A 21,572-nucleotide genomic window follows, 5' to 3' on the forward strand; every position below is an offset into this window, starting at 1 on the left:
CAGAGCCCGGACTTGAACAAACATCTCTGGATTGACTTACCACAGTGGGCTAAGGCACTGCATCTCAGTGCTAGAGGTGTCACTACAGACCCTGGTTTGATCCCGGTCTGTATCACAACCGGCCGTGATTGGGAGTCCCATAGGGTGGTGCACAATTGGCCCAGCGTCGTCCGGGTTTGGCCATCATTGTAAATAAGAATGTGTTCTTAACTGACTTGCCTAGTTAAATGAAGGTTAAAAAAGATCAAAATACCTAAAAATAGCTATGCAGCAACGCTCCCCATTCAACCTGACAGAGTTTGAGAGGATCTGCAGAGAAGAATGGAAACAACTCCCCAAATACAGGTGTGCCAAGCTTGTAGCGTCATACCCAAGAAGACTCAAGGCTGTAATCGCTGCCAAAGGTGCTTCAACAAAGTACTGAGTAAAGGGTCTGAGTATTTATGTAAATATTATTTTCAGTTCCTTTTAATACATTCGCGAAAATGTCTAAACCTATTTATGCTTTGTCATTATGGGGTAGCGTGTAGATTGATGAAGGAAAAACTTTTTTTTTTAATACATTTTATAATAAGTCTAATGTAACAAAATGTGGAAAAAGTCAAGGGGTCTGAATACTTTCCGAATACACTGTATGCTGAACTTATGTCACATTGCGCTTCAGGATCTATTGAACCTCAAGAAGACAAGGTATTTCAAACTCCCTTTCATTCAAAGGTATGGTATTGCACTCCCTCAATGTTCACTGCGTGGCTCGTCGTTTATTTCTAGACCAGGAAGACGTTTGTCATAACCTGCACACGTTGACGTCACTCAGCCAAGTGTTATGACCTGTCGCTAAGTCCAATAAGCACTGCTGTATAAAAAATATCTGCCAACAACCCAAATGGCACCCTATTCCCTATGTGGTGCACTACTTTTGACCAGGGCCTATAGGGAATAGGGTGCCATTTGGGACACAACCAAACCTATCCCTCAACTCTACTCTTACCCCTTTTATGAATGGAACATCTGGGAGATTAGAAACATTAGATTATGTCTAAGGTAGACAGACCTACTAGGTCTATGTCAAATGACCACAAACAGCAACAAGTAAACTGTATTCATACCTGTGGACTGACATGGGAGTTCATAGCATTCACCTTACAGTATACAGTAATTAGAAGCCGTTTCTACGACAACCATTGAATGAGGAAGTCACATGTTACTAAACAGTTACTGTAATTGATCGTAGGCAAATGAAGATATTTTGGGATGAAAGAAGGAGAGATACACCTGACCGGACTTCATTCAATTGACATTACATTTTTTATTTCATTCATTCGAGGGGATTGAGCAGACAGTCATTGACTGACATTAATCAAACGAAATCATGCTCTGACTTTCACATTTGACCTGAGCACTAAGACATGAACCTATAAAACACAACCAAACCAGACACAAATATAGTAAGTCGTTTTTCCATTCAATGTCTGATGTAGAATCTAATAGCTCATTCAGTTCCAGTAGTTAGTGGGACAGTGCAGGGCAGGAAGGTCCAGCACGGTTGGGGGTCAATTCCTTTTCAATTCAGCCAATGCAGGGAGTAACCTGAAATTCTAAATTCTCCTCAACGTTACTCCATGAGAATAAAAATGGAAGTTCAGCTTCTGAATTGACTGCATTGAAATTGAATTGACCCCCAACATCTAGTTGAGTCAAGAAACTTTGGCAAGTTGGTTGGTTAGTCATAGTTGACCTGACATTTTGGTTTTACAGTGTATAGGCTACAGATGAACATTCCTAAGCAATAGCCTCCTAAGCCAGCCCTCTAGACGCTCCCTTAGTATAGGGCCTTGAGTTTTTCCACCAAGCAGCCAGGAGAAACTCAGGGCCCTACATTGTCGTTGACATTAGGCAGACCCACCTGAGCTATTGACACTATTAGTGGGTGCTTCCATTATTGCTGCAGTAACATTCAATATCCACACGGGGGCAGTATGATCAAGACACAATCAAACATATCTGAACTACAGCGCTGAACAACGGTTCTCAGGCTAGGCTTGGGTTGTGGGAAGGTTCCCAGATGAAGTCTCCCCTAGGTACAGATCTAGGATCAGCTTACCCTCCCCAATCCTAACCATTAGTGGGGGAAAGGTAAAACTGACCCAAGATCAGCGTCTAGGGGAAACTTCACACTACTCCGAGAAGCTTATCCTATAGCAAAATACATTCCATCAGCTCATTCTAAACAAGAGGACTGATGTGAAATCTGTTGTTAGAAGCAAAGTGAGTGCAAGAGACTGGGGAACCAGTCGGTAATAGGGATAGTAGCAACAATGTTATACAAAACCAAAAGTACATTCACAACGCTAGATTTCTGGCAAGTCAATGAGCGTGTGTGGGAGTGGTTGTGTATTTAATTTTTTAGTGTGTGTGTGTGTGTGTACAAGCATGTATACGGTATGTATGTTTAAGGCGTTATCAGCAGGAGCAGCCACCCTTGTCTGGGGGTGTGTCCTGCAGGCTGGGGCCCTTGTGATTGGCCAATGGGCTGGGCTCCCCATTCACGCTCTCGCTCATCTTCTCGCAGATGACGTCGACGAGACGCTCGAACACCTGCTTCACGTTGATGTTGTCTTTGGCACTGGCCTCGAAGAATTGGAACCCTGGAGAAAGAGGGAGGAGAACAGGGAAACAAAGGATTACTAGAAGCAACAAGCCCAGCAAAATACTGACTTGTTTTGTATTCTCTGTGAGTGTATATGTTGAAGTATTCATATACAGTATTTGTTTATTTTCTGGGTGTGTACTGTCTATATACCAATGTTAGTCTGTCTTTTAAGGTTGAGAGACAGGAGACAGACGAGTATATACACTCATGTGTGTGTGTGTGTGTGCGCATCTCTGCCACCCTGCTTGTCAGCCAGTCTCTGTCCGTCCTCAGAGAGAGCGAGAGGCAGACAGTGTGTGTGTGTGTGTTCTCTCCTACCCAGTTCATCAGCCAGTCTCTGTCCGTCCTCTGCTGGTACCAGCCTGTCGTCCTCCAGGTCAGCCTTGTTCCCCACCAGGATCACCTGGGCGTTGTCCCACGAGTACGTCTTGATCTGGGTCGCCCTGGAGACCGGACAACGACAATCAATATACGACTTCCATAACAATAGTATGTATCTGTTACTGTATATAACCTCAGAGGTAAATAGTGTTGGAAAACCCTTGCATTCCAGCTGTTTCATGACTTAACACGATTTTACAACAACAGGTAAGGGAGAAAGCAGAGCCCCATGGGAGTACTGTACCCACAAGTCCTGTGCACACACACACACACAGTTAGTGTGAATGTCTGTGTCAAATTGAATAAACTTTATTGATCCAGAAGGGGATATGACCCACCAGTCCTGCACAGCGTAGAAGGAGTCCTGGTTGGTGATGTCATACATGAGCAGGAAGCCCATGGCTCCTCTGTAGTAGGCTGTGGTGATGGTCCTGTAACGCTCCTGGCCCGCCGTGTCCTGTCACACACACACGGTTGTTTTAAAGAGTCAGTACCATGTTGTCTATCCCTCCACTTAAATAAATACACACAGCACAGCTTAAATGGACGCCCCCAGTTTCAAAACACAATAGGCCTGGTCTTACTGCAGCAACATACAGCTGAGTAGCCGCCATGGTTCACCTAGCATACAGAAACACTGTCAACCAACACGACGTCGGCCCTGCAGCCCACGCTGCATCACACATTATGACCTCATTGACTTGAAAACAGGGTATTTCTATGGGGGTTCACATTGCCCCAGCCCAGCAAAAGCCATGAGGGCCATCCATCATACAGACACAATGGTGCCATACCTTATGTGAGTAGTGGGGGAGTATTAGGGGTTAACTGGTTAACTGTAGCCTACTCAGCACAAGGAAAGAAGACAATGATTAACCCATAAGCACAGCAGAGCGGAGGGAAATCCATGCCAAGACAGCCCTCATGTTTCCACACCCTCTATGTACACCAGGATACAATGGCACCACTGCAGAATACTGTAAACCCGGTCTGACTAACAGAACCCACAACTATAGGGCAAGGAGTTATTCCATCCTGAGCAGGAAAAACTCTGGGCCCTAGTTATAGTAGCTGTAACTAGGACCTGGAAGTTGTTCCTGGTCAGGCCACTAGCAATAACACCTCAACGAATAATCAATATTACGACTAAGCTAATGTGGATGGTTTATCTAGAAAGCAACATATCAGCAGTCATAAAGATATGACCAGTAGTTTAGTGTAGTGGTGAGTAAGCTACTGTGAGAGAATCTTCTAGGCACCCTTTTCCCTATACCTACATAGTGCACTTCTTTATCAAAAGTAGTCCACTATATAGGTAACAGGGTGCCATTTGGGGCGCAGACCCAATCTTCTTCTTGTGAGAACCCTATCCGACAGACGGTAATATTGTAACAGGCATGTATAGGGCGGCAAGTAGCCTAGCAGTCAAGAACGTTGGGCCAGTAACCGAAAGCTTGCTGGTTCGAATCCCTGAGCTGACTAGGTGAAACATGTACTTATCCCTAGTTCCTCCTGCAAGTCGCTCTGGATAAGAGAGTCTGCTAAATGACCCAAATGTACTGGGTGTCAGATTGCACTGTGAGCATATTAGAAAGCAGAGACAGCAGCACAGCCTTCTGCATCTTTTATGAAGTGGACGTCCAGGGATGATGTTCAACGTCAAGTGTGGTTAACGTCTGTGTCCAAAATGGCACTCTATTCCCCATATAGTGCACTACATGGGCCCAGGTCAAAAGTAATGAATGAGGGAATAGGGTGCCATTTCAGATACTTGTACATAATACAGTAAACAGGCACCATGTTTCATGCAACTGTGGGCCCCTCTGATCTGTATAGCTGTTATTTCAGTGGACAAACATCCTGCTCACTCAGCATATCATCAGAGAGAGCAGCCTGCTGGAACTTAAGGGTAAAAAAATAATCTGAGAATGAATGTTGTTATTAGCAAAAACTTCCTCGCCTTCCTCCATTGTTCTGGCTGGTAAAACAAGCCAGGCGAACATAGCAGGAAAAAAGGCACATTAACAAGCAAGAATGTGAACAAGGATCCGCACACACCCTCCCTCAAGTTTGACACCCCTTACCTATAACCTTTGACCCCCTTGCTGCCAGCTCTTAGGAAAAAACATGTTGTCTGTAGACTTTCAGCATGCTTACATAGAGAAGGGCAACATGCAATGCAATGACACAAATGACTGATAATTGGCTGAAATAAGTTTGTGGTTGTTCTGTTTTCAGCGCAGCCGTTGATATTAATGACCATAACCTGTTGTTGAGAAAACCTATGGCTTTTCAACCTCAACTGGAGTAAACAATAAACAAGTCAATAACACAGTAGAAAAAAGAAAAAAAAGGAGTCTATATACATTGTGTGCAAAAGGCATGAGGAGGTAGGCGAATAATTACAATTATGCAGATTAACAACACGGGAGTGATAAATGATCAGATGGTCATGTTCAGGTAGTGATACTGGTGTGCAAAAGAGCAGAAAAGTAAATAAATAAAAACAGTATGGGGATGAGGTAGGTAAATTGGGTGGGCTATTTACCGATGGACTATGTACAGCTGCAGCGATCGGTTAGCTGCTCAGATAGCAGATGTTTAAAGTTGGTGAGGGAAATAATGACCTGTACTGGCTGGCACCAAACAAAGCCTGTGTGTTCATGTATGCTGATGATTCAACCATATACAGTGAGGGAAAAAAGTATTTGAACCCCTACTGATTTTGTATGTTTGCCCACTGACAAAGAAATTATCCGTTTGTAAATTTAATGGTAGGTTTATTTGAACAGTGAGAGACAGAATAACAACAAACATCTCTAAAACTAAGAGCATTGTATTTGGTACAAATCCTTCCCTAAGTCCTAGACCTCAGCTGAATCTGGTAATGCATGGTGTGGCTGTTGAAAAAGTTGAAGAGACAAAATTACTTGGCGCTACCTTAGATGGTAAACTGTCATGGTCAAAACATCTAGATTCAATGGTTGTAAAGATGGGGAGGTCTGTCAGTAATAAAGAGACACTCTGCTTTTTTGACACCACACTCCACAAAGCAAGTCCTGCAGTCTCTAGTTTTATCTTATCTTGATTATTGTCCAGTCGTGTGGTCGAGTCCTGCAAAGAAAGACCTAGTTAAACTGCAGCTGGCCCAGAACAGAGTGGTACGTCTTGCTTGTCATTGTAGTCAGAGGGCTAATAGAAATACGATACAGCCAGTCTCTCTTGGCTAAGAGTTGAGGAGAGACTGACTGCATCACTTAGTGTTTTTATAAGAACAATGGAAATTCCAAATAGTTTGCCTAGTCAGCTTACACACACACACACACACACACACACTTACCCCAGCAGACATGCCACCAGGGGTCTTTTCACAGTCCCAAGGTCCAGAATAAATTCAAGAAAACGTACAGTATTATACAGAGCCAAGAGTGCATGGAACTCCTCTCTCATATAGCGCAAATGAACAGCAAACCTGGTTTCAAAAAACAAAACCGCCTCTCTCCCATGTGCCCTACTTGTTGTGCGTACGTACTGACATGTGCCCTACTTGTTGTGCGTACGTACTGACATGTGACCTACTTGTTGTGCGTACGTACTGACATGTGCCCTACTGGTTGTGCGTACGTACTGACATGTGCCCTACTGGTTGTGCGTACGTACTGACATGTGCCCTACTGGTTGTGCGTACGTACTGACATGTGCCCTACTGGTTGTGCGTACGTACTGACATGTGCCCTACTGGTTGTGTGTATGTCCTGACATGTCTGTGGAACTGACAGATGCACACACACTACATGTTCATGTTTTTAAATGTATATATTTTGTAAAGTATTGTCTTTTTCCAGTAAGACTAGCTGTCACCATTGGCGTCGGCTAACGGGGATCCTAATGAATCAAAATCAAACCCCATCTTACCCAGATCTGTAGCTTGACCCTCTTCTCGTTGCGGTAGACCGTCTTAACCTTGAAGTCGATGCCCACGGTGGAGACGAAGGCAGAGGTAAAGGAGTCATCAGCGTAGCGGAAGAGTAAGCTGGTCTTCCCCACGCTGCTGTTGCCGATGATCAGCAGCTTGAACATGTAGTCAAAGTTCTGGTCCGCGGCATCCTTCTGGGCCTGGGTCTGCTGCTGGCCGGCACCGGGGTCGCTCGCCAGCGCCATCTAGGAGCGGAGAGGAGGAAACAGTTGAAGCAGTGCAACTCCTAGACCAGGGGTGCGTTCAGTACGACACACACCGTTTTAACGTTTAGCTCCACGGAAACGGTCCTGTAACGAACCACCAGTTAAATAACGTTATGATTATGGTGACCCAGAGGCCAATTGAGTTGTGCAATTTCAAATGGTCATATTGTTTAGGCCTCACCCCACCCACATACAGTTGAAGACAGAAGTTTACATACACTTAGGTTGGAGTCATTAAAACTTGTTTTTCAACCACTCCACAAATTTCTTGTTAACAAACTATAGTTTTGGCAAGTCGGTTAGGACATCTACTTTGTGCATGACAAGCAATTTTCCCAACAATTGTTTATAGACAGATTATTTCATTTATCATTCACTGTATCACAATTCCAGTGGGTCAGAAGTTTACATACACTAAAGTTGACTGTGCCTTTAAACAGCTTGGAAAATTCCAGAAAATTATGTCAAGGCTTTAGAAGCTTCTAATAGGCTAATTGACATAATTTGAGTCAATTGGAGGTGTACCTGTGGATGCATTTCAAGTAGAGGTCGACCGATTATGATTTTTCAACGCCGATACCGATTATTGGAGGACCAAAAAAGCAGATACCGATTAGTCGGCTGATTTTTTATTTATTTATTTGTAATAATGACAACTTAATATAACACAAAAATAAAATAAAATTAGCCTCAAGTAAATAATGAAACATGTTCAATTTGGTTTAAATAATGCAAAAACAAAGTGTTGGAGAAGAAAGTAAAAGTGCAATATGTGCTATGTAAGAAAGCTAACGTTTCAGTTCCTTGCTCAGAACATGAGAACATATGAAAGCTGGTGGTTCCTTTTAATATGAGTCTTCAATATTCCCAGGAAATAAGTTTTAGGTTGTAGTTATTATAGGAATTATAGGACCATTTCCCTCTTTACCATTTGTATTTCATTAACCTTTGACTATTGGATGTTCTTATAGGCACTTTAGTATTGCCAGTGTAACAGTATAGCTTCCGTCCCTCTCCTCGCTCCTCCCTGGGCTCGAACCAGGAACACAACGACAACAGCCACCCTCGAAGAAAATCTGTCGTTCTGCCCCTGAACGAGGCAGTTAACCCACGTTCCTAGGCCATCATTGAAAGTAAGAATGTGTTCTTAAACCGACTGGCCTGGTTAAAAGGTATAAAAAATATTTAAAAAATATATATAGATTGTATATATAAATAAAATATATATATATTTTTTTTTTAAATCGGCACCCAAAAATACCGATTTCCGATTGTTATGAAAACTTGAAATCGGACCTAAATAATCAGCCATCCCAATTAATCGGTCGACCTCTAATTTCAAGGCATACCTTCAAACTCAGTGCCTCTTTGCTTGACATCATGGGAAAATCAAAAGAAATCAGCCAACACCTCAGAAAACAATTGTAGGCCTCCACAAGTCTGGTTCATCCTTGGGAGCAATTTCCAAATGCCTGAAGGTACCACGTTCATCTGTACAAACAATGGTACGCAAGTATAAACACCATGGGACCACGCAGCCGTCAGGCCGCTCAGGAAGGAGACGCTTTCTGTCTCCTAGAGAGGAACGTACTTTGGTGCGAAAAGTGCAAATCAATCCCAGAACAACAGCAAAGGACCTTGTGAAGATGCTGGAGGAAACACGTACAAAAGTATCTATATGCACAGTAAATCGAGTCCTATATCAACATAACCTGAAAGGCCACTCAGCAAGGAAAAAGCCACTGCTCCAAAACCACCATAAAAAGCCAGACTATGGGGACAAAGATTGTACTTTTTGGAGAAATGTCCTCTGGTCTGATAAAACAAAAATAGAACTGTTTGGCCAGAATGACCATCGTTATGTTTGGAGGAAAAAGGGGGAGGCTTGCAACCTGAAGAACACCATCCCAATCGTGAAGCACGGGGGTGGCCGCATCATGTTGTGGGGGTGCTTTGCTGCAGGAAGGACTGGTGCACTTCATAAAATAGATGGCATCATGAGGAAAGACAGTCATGTGGATATATTGAAGCAACATCTCAAGACATCAGTCAGGAAGTTAAAGCTTGGTCACAAATGGGTCTTCCAAATGGACAATGACCCCAAGCATACTTCCAAAGTTGTGGTGAAATGGCTTAAGGACAAGAAAGTCAAGTTATTGGAGTGGCCATCACAAAGCCCTGACCTCAATCCTATAGAACATTTGTGGACAGAACTGAAAAAGTGTGCGCGAGCAAGGAGGCCTACAAACCTGACTCAGGTACACCAGCTCTGTCAGGAGGAATGGGCCAAAATTCACCCAACTTATTGTGGGAAGCTTGTGGAATGCTAACTGAAACATTTGACTCAAGTTAAACAATTTAAAGGCAATGCCACCAAATACTAATTGAGTGTATTCCAACTTTTGACCCACTGGGAATGTGATGAAAGAAATAAAAGCTGAAATAAATCACTCTCCTATTATTCTGACATTTTACATTCTTAAAATAAAGTGGTGATCCTAACTGACCTAAGACATAATTTTTATTAGAATTAAATGTCAGGAATTGTGAAAAACTGTTTAAATGCATTTGGCTAAGGTGTATGTAAACTTCTGACATCAACTGTACTTTATAAAACTATTCAATATTTGATCAGTCATTGGACTGGACTATGTGATCATCAGGGTGAATTTATGACAATGTTGTGAGTCAGCAGGTTCCCTCCATAACTCTCGCTAGCCCTCTCTATTTTCCTGCATCGTGAATGAAAGCCAGAGTACCCCCCCCCCCCCGTCCCCCGTCGCTATAGTCCTGTCCTGCAGTATGAATAAAAAGCCAAGGGTAATTCCACAGTCAAATGTATGCCAAACAAAAACCATTGATTTCAAAGTTGAACAAACCATACAACTCTATGCACAAGGACTACTTTCAATAATAGAAGACAAAAACACATTCACTGGAAGAACTGTGCAGATGCAAAGTGTGGTAACAGAATAGTTTGTGTCCATGTTTTCTAAAAAACATCTGCTCTATATAAAGATTCAACAATGTCTGCAGAAAGAATGGCGTGTCACCGATAACATGACACATTGACTTGAGAAATATATATATTTTGGTTATTGAACTACAGTAAGTGGAGTCTACTTACTACCCGGTAACAGAATTTCATCATGGGTCTCTGATATGTACTACACAGAAATGGATAATCATGGATATGAACGTCATTCTCTTCATGGTGATGTATCTTAGGTATAAATATGAAATATCCTCCTTGGGTATTATTCTACACACATGGCTATTATTTTAATGGGCTCTGTCCCCAAACAGCAGCAAATTTGATTGGTCCGGACCAAATCAGAACCAATCACAGACGCCTATGTTTCACAAGTTTGGACATCAAAGTAAAGCACAGCAGACCAGTAGAATAGAGTAGAGTAGAGTTCAGCAGAAGAGTACAGTACATTAGTGTACTCAACTCTAGTCTGATCTACTCTATTTCTTCACTGTACTTTTCTTTACTGTCCTCTGCTGTGCAAACTTGTGAACCCAACTGTAGTTTGTGAATACTATGATTTCCCCCATTGTAGCCAATTCCAGATTTGGTAATGGAATTGAGTTTCACAAACAAAATTGCTATCAGTAAAAATACTAATTGATGGCTATACCTTCACTTGTTACATTTGTGAACATCCATTATCCTCCCTCCTAATAATGGAGAGACATTAGATATATATTAAAGATATGTGGGTTTTTGTTAACAGAATTAAGGCAAAGGGAAATGTTTCTTAAACTTAGAGTTCACTAAATATACACTGAACAAAAATCTAAACGCAAAATGTAGTGTTGGTCCCTGAAATAAATGATCCAAGAAAATTGTTCAAACACACAAAAAGCTTATTTCTCTCAAATGTAGTGCACAAATATATTTACATCCCTGTTCGTGAGCATGTCTCCTTTGCCAAGATAATCCATCCACCTGACAGCTGTGGCATATCAAAAAGCTGATTAAAACGGTATGATCATTACACAGGTGCACCTTGTGCTGGGGACAATAAAAAGGTCACTAAAATGTGCAGTGGTGTCACAACACAATGCCACAGATGTCTCAAGTTGGGGGCGCGTGCAATTGGCATGCTGACTGCAGGAATATCCACCAGATGTGTTGCCAGAGTGTTAATTTCTCTACCATAAGCCACCTCCAACGTACTCTTTGAGAATTTGTCAGTACATCCAACCGGCCTTACAACCGCAAACCACATGTATGACGTCGTGTGGGAGAGCAGTCTGATCTCAACGTTGTAAACAGAGTGCCATTTTATTTTACCAAGCAAGTCAGTTAAGAACAAATTCTTACTTCAATGACGGCCTAGGAACAGTGGGTTAACTGTCTTGTTCAGGGGCAGGACGACAGATTTTTACCTTGTCAGCTTGGGGATTCGATCTTGCAACCTTTCTGTTACTAGTCCAATGCTCTAACCACTAGGCTACCTGCCGCCCATTATGATACGGACAGGCATAAGCTACGGACAATGAACACAATTGCATTTTATTGATGGCAATTTGAATGCACAGAGATACTGTGACGAGATCCTGAGGCCCATTGTCGTGCTTCACTGTAGCTTCCTTCACCGCATTCGATCTACAAACACAGCCTATTAGCCATACAATTAGCTGCTACACATTAACTCAGCACCGGGATTAAAAAACATCATTTATTACATACTGAGGGATCTGTTAGCAGAAGAAGTATTTTGTTAACAAAAGGTAAACAAATATGTTCGCTTTACAGAACCATCTTTTTTTTGTGTCATTTTTACAGAACATTTCCTACAATTCTAAGCATTTTTGCTCTGGGGTGGAGATACATTGTCACTGTTTTAAAGCAAATTGTCTGAAATTGTACCATTACTTTTTTTTGCCATGACTTATGCAAGGTTAATATGAAAGTAGTGAAAGTGACTAACAAAATCAATGGTTGCCCCCTGGAGGTCAGGAGCCCGGGGTACGCACCCGGTCGGTAGTTCGGCCATGATTACGACAAGTTTAGATAGCTGGCTAGACTAACTAGACTAATTTACCAATCTACATTTTGTTCTACAAACATGAGTTAATTGAGTGACTGTCAGTGAGGGGAAAAAGGAAATCTGCAGCAACCAAGTTTGGAAATGGCACTTTCTGTATTCTATTATTCTAACTCTCAACAGTATGTAAAGACGCCGACTGAATTCCAAAAAACATTTCACATAAAGATCCGGACCTCGGTGTCCTCGCGGCCGTGTATATGCCTCAACTTCTCAAAAATATAGACTGATTCGGAACCCAATTTGACATGCTCCTATAAACTTCACATGTTGATGCTCATGGGTCCTTTTACATGGAAATGACCCCAGAATGTCCACTTCTTCTCTCTCTAGCTCTCCTCCATCTCTCTGTCTCTCCTGGCCTGGAGCATATGAGGGACACTGAGCTGAGCAGTGCTCTTTGCCTGATTAAGACCGTTTCCTTGGCAACCAGCTCAGCACAAACCATCCAGGGCCATAAAAACTAATCTGGCCAACAAAAACTAAGCATTACAGAGACCCAACAGACACACACACTGAATACAGTAACACGACTAGAAGAAACCAGTGCATGTTACGGTTGCCAAAATAGCACTTAGATCTCAATTCGGACTGCATTCATGTTGGTCATGTTGGCATCTATGTTTGTGGCTTTTACGGGGAGAATTGACCCATATCAACGCATTCAATTTCAATGTAGGCCTTTTTATCAATCATAAAACCACACAGGTATATTCCCCTCCTTCAAAAGGCACATTCAAAAGCAAAGATACTACACATTTCCCTTTAAAATTGAGGTATATTAAGTAAAAATGACATATTCCACTATTAACAGTTGGGAACATTACAAGTCTATTTCAGTATGTTCCAACCTGAGGCTGGAATCATTGTTCTATGTGACAAGGAGTACGTGACGTGACCCAGAAGAAGAGGGACTTGAGTCACAGTGGTGGTAGAAGGCAGGAAGGAAGGAATCAGAACATGATGCAACATTCCACTCACTGTACATAGTGGGCAAATCTAAAAATACTACTTTCTCTAGTCTAGAGTGCACTACTTCTGATCACAACCACATAGCTGGGGTGTGTTTGTTTGTTTATGTGGATGGAAACGGTAAAGGAGGTCACTTGTTTGAGGTGATGGGTGGGACGCTTTTAATTCCTCCCAACCGGATATGATGACCCAAACAATTTATGGTTGTCTGCGGAATGGCACCCTGTTCCAAATGTATATCCCGAATGGCACCCTATTTCAAGTTGTGCACTAGGGAGTGCCATTTGGGACGCAAACATTACAATCTCATGCATGTACGGCCAATAGACTATAAGACTAATATACAAATGTAAACCGTTGAACTGTTCAAAAAGTAAACAGTAAGGCAATAAATTCCCAATTCAAGTTGGCCAACAGCATTCGTTATTTTATAAATGTATTTAGTTGACGGTAATAGATCTGTACAAATAGGCCTAGTCTACTCTACTTTGATATAGTAGGCCTATAGCATACAAAATAATGAGAATACTGGTTGTAGGCACTTGCTGAAAGCTTTTAACATAGAGAAGGCAACAGCTGTCCCAAAACCACACGAGCGGTCCTAGTCTAAACTGATTGTAGCCTTTTGCGAAAAAATATTAAAAACACCCATAACTTTTGAGTTTGACAATCATAAAAGGGATGCATCTCCAGGCTTCCATATGGCCAATATCTCATTGCTGTACAACATGAAAAATAAGAAAAGAACCAAAACACAAAACCTCATAAGAAATGCTCCTGAAAATACTGTCGGGTTCTTCACCTCAAATCCAGTGTGTGAATCGTTTTTTCGTCCACTCCCTCCTCCAGTTCCAACTCGATGTCTTTCTTTCCTCTCGCCTACTGTACGGTACTCCCGGATCTCATGCTCGCTCCTCCGTAGATTTTTGCGATATGGAAGGCTGCGGAAGTTTCCCTATATTAATCCAGTGTCACCGACAGACCGACCCAGAGAACAGCGATGAATCCACGTTCACACAACCTCTGTATGTAGTGTTGCCCGTTTGCTGAACTTCAAAGGTAGTTAACGAGTGCCGTGCGCACAGGGGTGCGCGTTGTGCGTTTCAACATTGTTGCTTTTTTATGTATTGTTAGTTTTCTTATTTTCTCTCCCTCTCGTTCAACAAAGTTTACATTGTTACAGTTCAGAGGAAATGTATAGTCAACCAGGCAAACAAATACAAGATTCTCCACCTTTTCCTCTACAACAGTTACTCAAATATTGCAGGCCTATATTACTAAATATTAAATAGATATAGATGAGAATACATACAAGGATCAACGTAGTTAAAATAAAAACCCAATCAGCTTTAGTATCAGCGATAGTGTGCTATGTAGGCATATGAGTAGGGTTTCAAAATGCCAGTGTCTTTACCAAAATTCCCCGGTTTTCCACAAATCCTGGTTGGAAACTCCTGGAATTAGGAGGGAATAAGAAATCCTGGAAAACTCCTACCAGGATTTCCTTAAAACCGGGGAATTTGGGGAAAGTTACCAGAATGGTGCAACCCTGTGTATTAGACACATGTTGATATATTTATACCACTAACTAAACCGTGGGAATGTATTTCTATCTAATCATGGAGGATACCCAACCCACATTACAGTTCTGATTGAATAGGGCCTTATGTATTACTGAGAAGTTCCAACTAGCACCTGAATGCTGCATCATTCTTCATTCAGCCTTCTGAATGTCCATCCCCACAGCAAAGTGATGAAGGCAGTCTAGCATACTGTACAGTCTAGCTGATACAGAGCAATATGAAAGGTATGGTCTAGCTGACTGGTCTGTACCACCCAGGGCTCTGACTGATCATATAAATAATGCTCCTTCCTGCATGAGAAAAGGAAGTACGCTATAGATCCTGGGCACAAGGCCAAATGGCACCCTACTCATTTAGTGCACTACTTTTGATCCTGTGGTCAAAAGTAGTGCCCTATATAGGGAATAAGTTGTCATTTGGGACACAGATTCTGGGGGATTGAGATGCAGGAGGCCTGCCATATTGCAGTAGAGTGGATTTTTAATTTGAGCTGTGTTCTCTGAGAAGCATTACAAATATCTTCTGCGTGACTGCAATGCACCACTTATCTCTCAGTGCAATTGTTCTGACTAGGCATACTGGTCTGGTTCTTAATGATAAGCCATAGGATGGACTGAGTTAACATTAAGTATTCTCACTATTTCTATCTTTATCTAAATACTGTAATCAAATCTTATTTTAAATATAGCATTTAACATACAAAACAAATTCCTATCTTTTAGTTATCCAATATAACATTAAACAAAAAAACTTGAATTACTTTGTATTAAAATATATACAACATTGTGTACAATAACAAAATACCTCAATGTAAACAATGAAAAACTATAAAAAACTTTCAAGTACAAAATATCAAACTACCCATTCTACATCATCCCCACACCAGTCTAAAGCAGCGATTGATCTGTCAAAAATATATTACTTCTACTGAAGTAGGAAACTACAGATGAAAGCCATGTTTCTCTCAGTCTATCTACATGACGAAGAAAGCTGGTTTCTCTGATAAGATGTGGATGAGCAGGTTTATCTGAGATTGAACAAAAATATAAAACTACTAGATAGCAAACTACCCAAATTATACATCATGTACTTGACCAGTACTGCCCAATTCTAATGTACCACACTACACTTATATAAATACTGTTTTTATTTGGACAGGTTTGTCCCAGATAAGGACCATACACCTTTCTATCCATAATACTAAACTAGCAGGTTTCTCACAAATGGAAAATATAATAAAACATTCTACATAATCACTGTACCAGTTGGTAAACCAAAAGTAACCACCAGCTACTGCACCATACAAACATTTCAGCCATGTTTCTCTGTCTCTCTATAGTACTAAACTAGCAGGTTTCTCAGCGATGGACGGCAGGTGTCTCCTAGCCGGGTCATTGACACCCCAGAGCCTCTGGAACTCAGTGATGAAGGGCAGGACTAGGTCTGGTTCCTCCGTGACCAGGATGTTCTCCTTGTTGCTCTGGATGGCTGTCAGTGTCCAGTTCAGGGAGCCGGTGATTAGGCGCCGGCCGTCCACCACGGCGAACTTGTGGTGCATGTGGACGGCGCCGGAGTCACACCTCACACAGATGCCTGGGGAATGGAAGGGGAATACAAAGGATGAGAGAGGCCATGCTATATTATGAATACAGTCACAGTTGTGGTGCATTGTGGTGGAGTCACACCTCCCACAGAGTCGGACCTCACAGAGATTCCAAATAGAGAGAAGCAGAAAGAGAGACAGACAGACAGCTTGTGCCATTCATAATTTGTCTGTCTAAGGATGTGGTTCCCAACCTTTTTTTTTCTTCTTAAAAAAAAAAAAGTGGCACACCTTGATGGGATAAATAATTTTGCAGCACATCTAAAATGTCCCAGTTAATGTATTTAGTAGTAATGAACTCAATCTAACTGATCCAAACTGTATTTTTTTAATTAAATAGCGTTTATTTGAACTATTTTCATAGTTCCTTAATAAAGATGATTTATTTGTGTACCCAGTGCTTGACTTGAAATAGGTTCAGGTACTCATTTTGCATGCCGGTACTGTTTCTATTTAGGTGGAGGAGCACCACAATACTTTGAACATATATTCTATAAAGGGGAACGTAAGCTCAAGCAGTAGAACATTTGAGGTACCAGTACTCAGCTCCTGCCCAAGTCAAGCACTGTATTTAACCCTTTAAGAGCGTCCCGCAAATCCGTGCTAGAAATAGAATATGTATACTAAACAAAAATATAAACGCAACATGTAAAGTGTTGGTCCCATGTTTCGTGAGCTGAAATAAAAGAGCCTAGATATTTTTCATAGGCACAAAAAGCTTATTTCCCAAAAATGTGGCACAAATGTGTTTACATTCCTGTTAGTGAGCACTTCTCCTTTGCTAAGATAAACCATCCATCTGACAGGCATGACATATGAAGAAGATGATAATCATTACACAGGCGCACCTTGTGCTGAGAACAATAAAAGGCCACTCTAAAATGTTCAGTTTTGTCACAACACAATGCCACAGATGTCTCAAGTTGAGGGAGCGTGCAATTGGCATGCTGACTGCAGGAATGTCCATCAGAGCTGTTGCCAGAGAATGTAATGTTTATTTCTCTACCATAAGCCGCCATTAACATAGTTTTAGAGAATTTGGCAGTACATCCAACCAGCCACATCCAGCTTCTTCAACTGTGGGATCGTTTGAGACCAGTCACCCTGACAACTGATGAAACTGTGGGTTTGCACAACCGAAGAATTTCTTCAAAAATTGTCAGAAACCGTTTCAGGGAAGCTCATCTGTGTGCTCATCGTCCTCACCAGGGTCTTGACCTGACTGCAGTTTGGCGTCGTAACCAACTTCAGTGGGCAAATGCTCACCTTCGATGGCCACTGGCATGCTGGAGAAGTGTGCTATTCACAGATGAATCCCGGTTTCAACTGTACAGGGCTGATGGCAGAAAGCCTGTATGGCGTCGTGTGGGCGAGCGGTTTGCTGATGTCAACATTGTGAACAGAGTGTCCCATGATGGCGCTGGGGTTGTGGTATGGGCAGTCATAAGCTACAGACAACGAACACAATTGCATTTTATTGATGGCACTTTGAAGGCACAGAGATACTGAGGCATATGTTCATGCCATTCATCTCCCACCAACACCTCATGTTTCAGCATGATAATGCACGGCCCAATGTCGCAAGGATCTGTACACAATTCCTGGATACGGAAAATTTCCCAGTTCTTCCATGGCCTGCATACTCACCAGACGTGTCACGTATTGAGCATGTTTGGGATGCTCTGGATCGACGTGTACGACAGGACATTCCAGTTCCCGTTAATATCCAGCAACTTCGCACAGCCATTGAAGAGGAGTGGGACAACATTCCACAGGCCACAATCAATAGACTGATCAACTCTATGTGAAGGAGATGTGTCGCACTGCATGAGGCAAATGGTGGTCACACCAGATACTGTCATTTTATTTTATCTATGCCCCTACCTTTAAAGTACCTGTGACCAACAGATCTGTTTTCCCAGTCATGAGAAATCCATAGATTAGGGCCTAATTTACTTCAGTTAACTGATTTCCTTATAATGAACTGTAACTCAGTAAAATCTTTGAAATTGTTGCATGATGCGTTTCTATTTTTGCTCAGTGTAGCTCCGGTAAAATATGTCTTTAGTTTTGAACGGGTTGAGCTAGAGACAAGTGATTTTTCTGCATTGTGTAGGTGAATGTTGTGCAACCACAGACACAAAGCCATGCTCCATTGGTTTCTATGGCAGAGGCTTTGATACAGCTAGCCCAATCAGATTTGCCTGTGCTAATGGTTCTCGTGGGAGAAGTAAATTGATACAAAATGACTTTGCTTGTGATGCTCGCCCCTCAAATGATACAAATGTGGCCTAACCACAGCCTGAGCACACGGGACTTGAAACCACAATACAGCTGTAACCACGTGCTATTCAATGTATTTATCAGAGCTGCATTGGTGCTCCCAAGTCTAAATTCCATGTGCAAATCCACAGGTTTCTGACTCGTCTGTGCTTGTGCTGGCAAGCCCACTAGGGCCAGACCACGCTTGCAACATATTCTATCATCCCTCTGAATGCGTTCCTATTCTCCTAAATGGCATTCTGAATGTGTTCCTATTCTCTATATAGTAGGTCTGCCCAATTCATCAAATTCACATAGAAATATTTCCGTATCGCAAGAGATCCATGTCGCATGCAATATTTTTGCATCTCAGCCTTGTTTGTTTTTATTGTTTACTCTGTGATTTGTCTCATCTTGCGGCTGCTTCCCACACACACCAAGCTCCGCCCCGTCACTCAAGCGGTGCAGTTCCTCCTCCTCGCCATTAGATTCACTTAGTTCGCATGCTGTTCTGTTAAGTCAACCAATTGTTCCAAACAAGAACATTTTGCTTTCCACTTTTCTTCTTAATGTAAATCATTCCATTTCTATGATTCCAACAGTCCGCCCAAGAGTTTGATCTATATCACATGTCAAATAGCAATCACAGTATTTGGTTAAAAACCTGTTTTATTCACAATTAGCTTTTCTGCCCACATCTTGCACTTACACTAGTTCCGACCAAAAAGTAGTGTACTATATAGGGAATAGGGTGCCATTTGAGATGCACACACTATCTATCTATGCATTATGAGCATGGACAGTGTGTAACTGACTACACTGAAGAAGTAGAGTGCAGAGCAGCATGATAAAACCACATTGTAAATCACATGAATTATGATTAGGCTATAACCAGGAACCATTCTGGGATCTAGTTATAACTCTCCAGCAATAACTTTATTGGCTGAATTGATTGATCAATAAGATCAAGTGACTTCAGACTCTGCATTATTATTATTATATTATTTTTTAGCTAGGTTTTTTAGCCCATAGATTTTGTTGTAATGTTTGAGTCACACAAAGATTACATGAATACATATTAGAGAAGGCAAAATGTATATAATTGCAGAAAACAAACAAACCTGTAACATTTTCTCCCCGTCAACAAGAGGGGTGTGAACAGTGTGTCATGAACAGTGCTTGTTCCCATATAAATAGACATGGCGCGTGGGATGTCCCCCAATGCTGGAAGGGGGGGCCTGAGTGAAAAACTTTGGGAACCCCTGGCCCAACCTGATTTGCAGATGAGTGATGTCAGTGCATAGGGGGATTGTACATAGCTAGGTGGTAGATTCCAATAACTGCTTTAGGATTGGGCCTCTGCCATCAGCCTACCTGCTCTGCGGATGGCCCCTATCTGGGAGCCGGTGATGAGGGTGTAGTCCATGTCAGTGAGGATACGGATGGGGATGCCCCTGGTGTGGAGGGCCAGTATGGCCCGGCTCAGGTCCAGGTTGGTGAAGGCGAACACACACAGGTCCAAGGAGGAGGAGGCAGACAGGATGTGGACCAGGAGACGGGTGAAGGAGGTATTGATGTTGTGGGGTAAAGGACAGGGGCAGGGGCTGGGGTGGATGGGGAGAGGGCGAGAGGAGGGGAAGATGATGGGGACAGGGGAAGATGATGGGGGCAGAGGAGAGGAGGATAAGAGGGAGAGGAAAGGGAGAGAGAAGGAGTTACTGTGGAAGGTGTATCTACTGTATAGTAGTCACTCATTGAGTCATTATTCCTATCCCATAGCAAAACATCTCAAATCAACAGAAAGTCTATCAAAAAACAGCCACATTCTTAGAGACATTGGATAGATATATTATTAATGAATATGATGGTGAGTAGTTAATGTTGACTGTACTGGCATCCCAAGTGGTACCCTAGGGCACTAGTATGCACTACTCGGCCACTACAGGGCCCTGGTAAAAGGTGCCATTTGGAACGCATTCTATTACTTACAATGGTGAGTTAGGAGTGAAGAGACGCTCTGTGCAGGCGACCTCTGTAGGGAAAAAGAAGACTTCTTTCAGGGGCCCTCTGGATATTTTCCGGGGCCAGAGGCGACAGAAGAGCCAGCCCAACCACTCCACACTGAGAGTGAGGGCCACAGCCCCCAGACCCACGATCTTCACCATCTGAACCACTGACATCTGTGGGCAGCGGGAGAAGTTGTCATGAAAATGTTGAATGGAAGCGCTAAATTACATACAGTAGGCCTTCCCACCTTTTCCCCTGCCTTTCAGCTCTTGGTTAGGATTAGCCTAGCTAGGGTGAAGTCTTGACAGCTAATGATAGTTGAGGTCTGTTGGATATGCAAAACAGCCATTAACTTGTGAACGGAGCTCGTTTTCACCAGCTTTATAAGGACAATGACATCGCTAGCAAATAATGGACCACTACTGCAGCCCGGTGCAGAGGCTAGAGGCTATAGTAACTTCGACAGTTAGCCAGCTAAATTAGTTTATTCTAACTATCTTATCTCTGCAAGTCTGAGCTACCTTCATGCAGTCGCTATTTTTGTAAGCATAATTTCTCAGTTCATACATGCTGTGTGCTAGAATGAACTCTTATTTTAAACCACTTTAGCTACCTTGACTTTTTTCACCGCCGTCGTGCATCTGTTTTCACGATGGACTTTTAATTGAGTGGACTTCGAAGACGAACGTCGACCAGTGCTCTAGAGCTGTCAATCAATTTAAAACTCGCGGGATATTTGCAACGTTTCCACCAATCAGTAGACAGTTGTTAAAACGGTTCAACATGTATTATTATTGTAATGAATTTAATGAAACAGCAGGGAGCAAGTCTCGAACCCTCGACCTTCTAGCCCGAGGTTCGGCGCGCTA

At 42.3% G+C, this 21,572-nt stretch overlaps 2 protein-coding genes across 2 annotated transcripts; both read right to left on the reverse strand.

The window, feature by feature from the left end:
• Positions 1-1,285: 1,285 nt before the first annotated feature.
• Positions 1,286-15,337, reverse strand: LOC110485654 (ras-related protein Rab-3D). Its single transcript, XM_036949317.2, has 5 exons — positions 14,051-15,337; positions 6,950-7,195; positions 3,373-3,491; positions 2,972-3,096; positions 1,286-2,648 (listed from the first exon to the last, which is right to left on the reverse strand). The coding sequence occupies exons 2-5, from the start codon at positions 7,193-7,195 to the stop codon at positions 2,464-2,466; spliced, it is 675 nt and encodes a 224-aa protein (XP_036805212.1). The 5' UTR covers positions 14,051-15,337; the 3' UTR covers positions 1,286-2,463.
• On the reverse strand, positions 15,296-21,571 carry LOC149975671 (mitochondrial cardiolipin hydrolase-like). Its single transcript, XM_090204463.1, has 4 exons — positions 21,317-21,571; positions 20,686-20,876; positions 20,071-20,300; positions 15,296-16,424 (listed from the first exon to the last, which is right to left on the reverse strand). The coding sequence occupies exons 2-4, from the start codon at positions 20,874-20,876 to the stop codon at positions 16,165-16,167; spliced, it is 681 nt and encodes a 226-aa protein (XP_090060589.1). The 5' UTR covers positions 21,317-21,571; the 3' UTR covers positions 15,296-16,164.
• Between the last annotated feature and the right edge of the window lies 1 nt (position 21,572).

This window comes from Oncorhynchus mykiss, chromosome 17, assembly GCF_057628025.1.
Source record: "Oncorhynchus mykiss isolate SJ-2025 chromosome 17, ASM5762802v1, whole genome shotgun sequence".
In the NCBI taxonomy this organism is placed as follows: domain Eukaryota; kingdom Metazoa; phylum Chordata; class Actinopteri; order Salmoniformes; family Salmonidae; genus Oncorhynchus; species Oncorhynchus mykiss.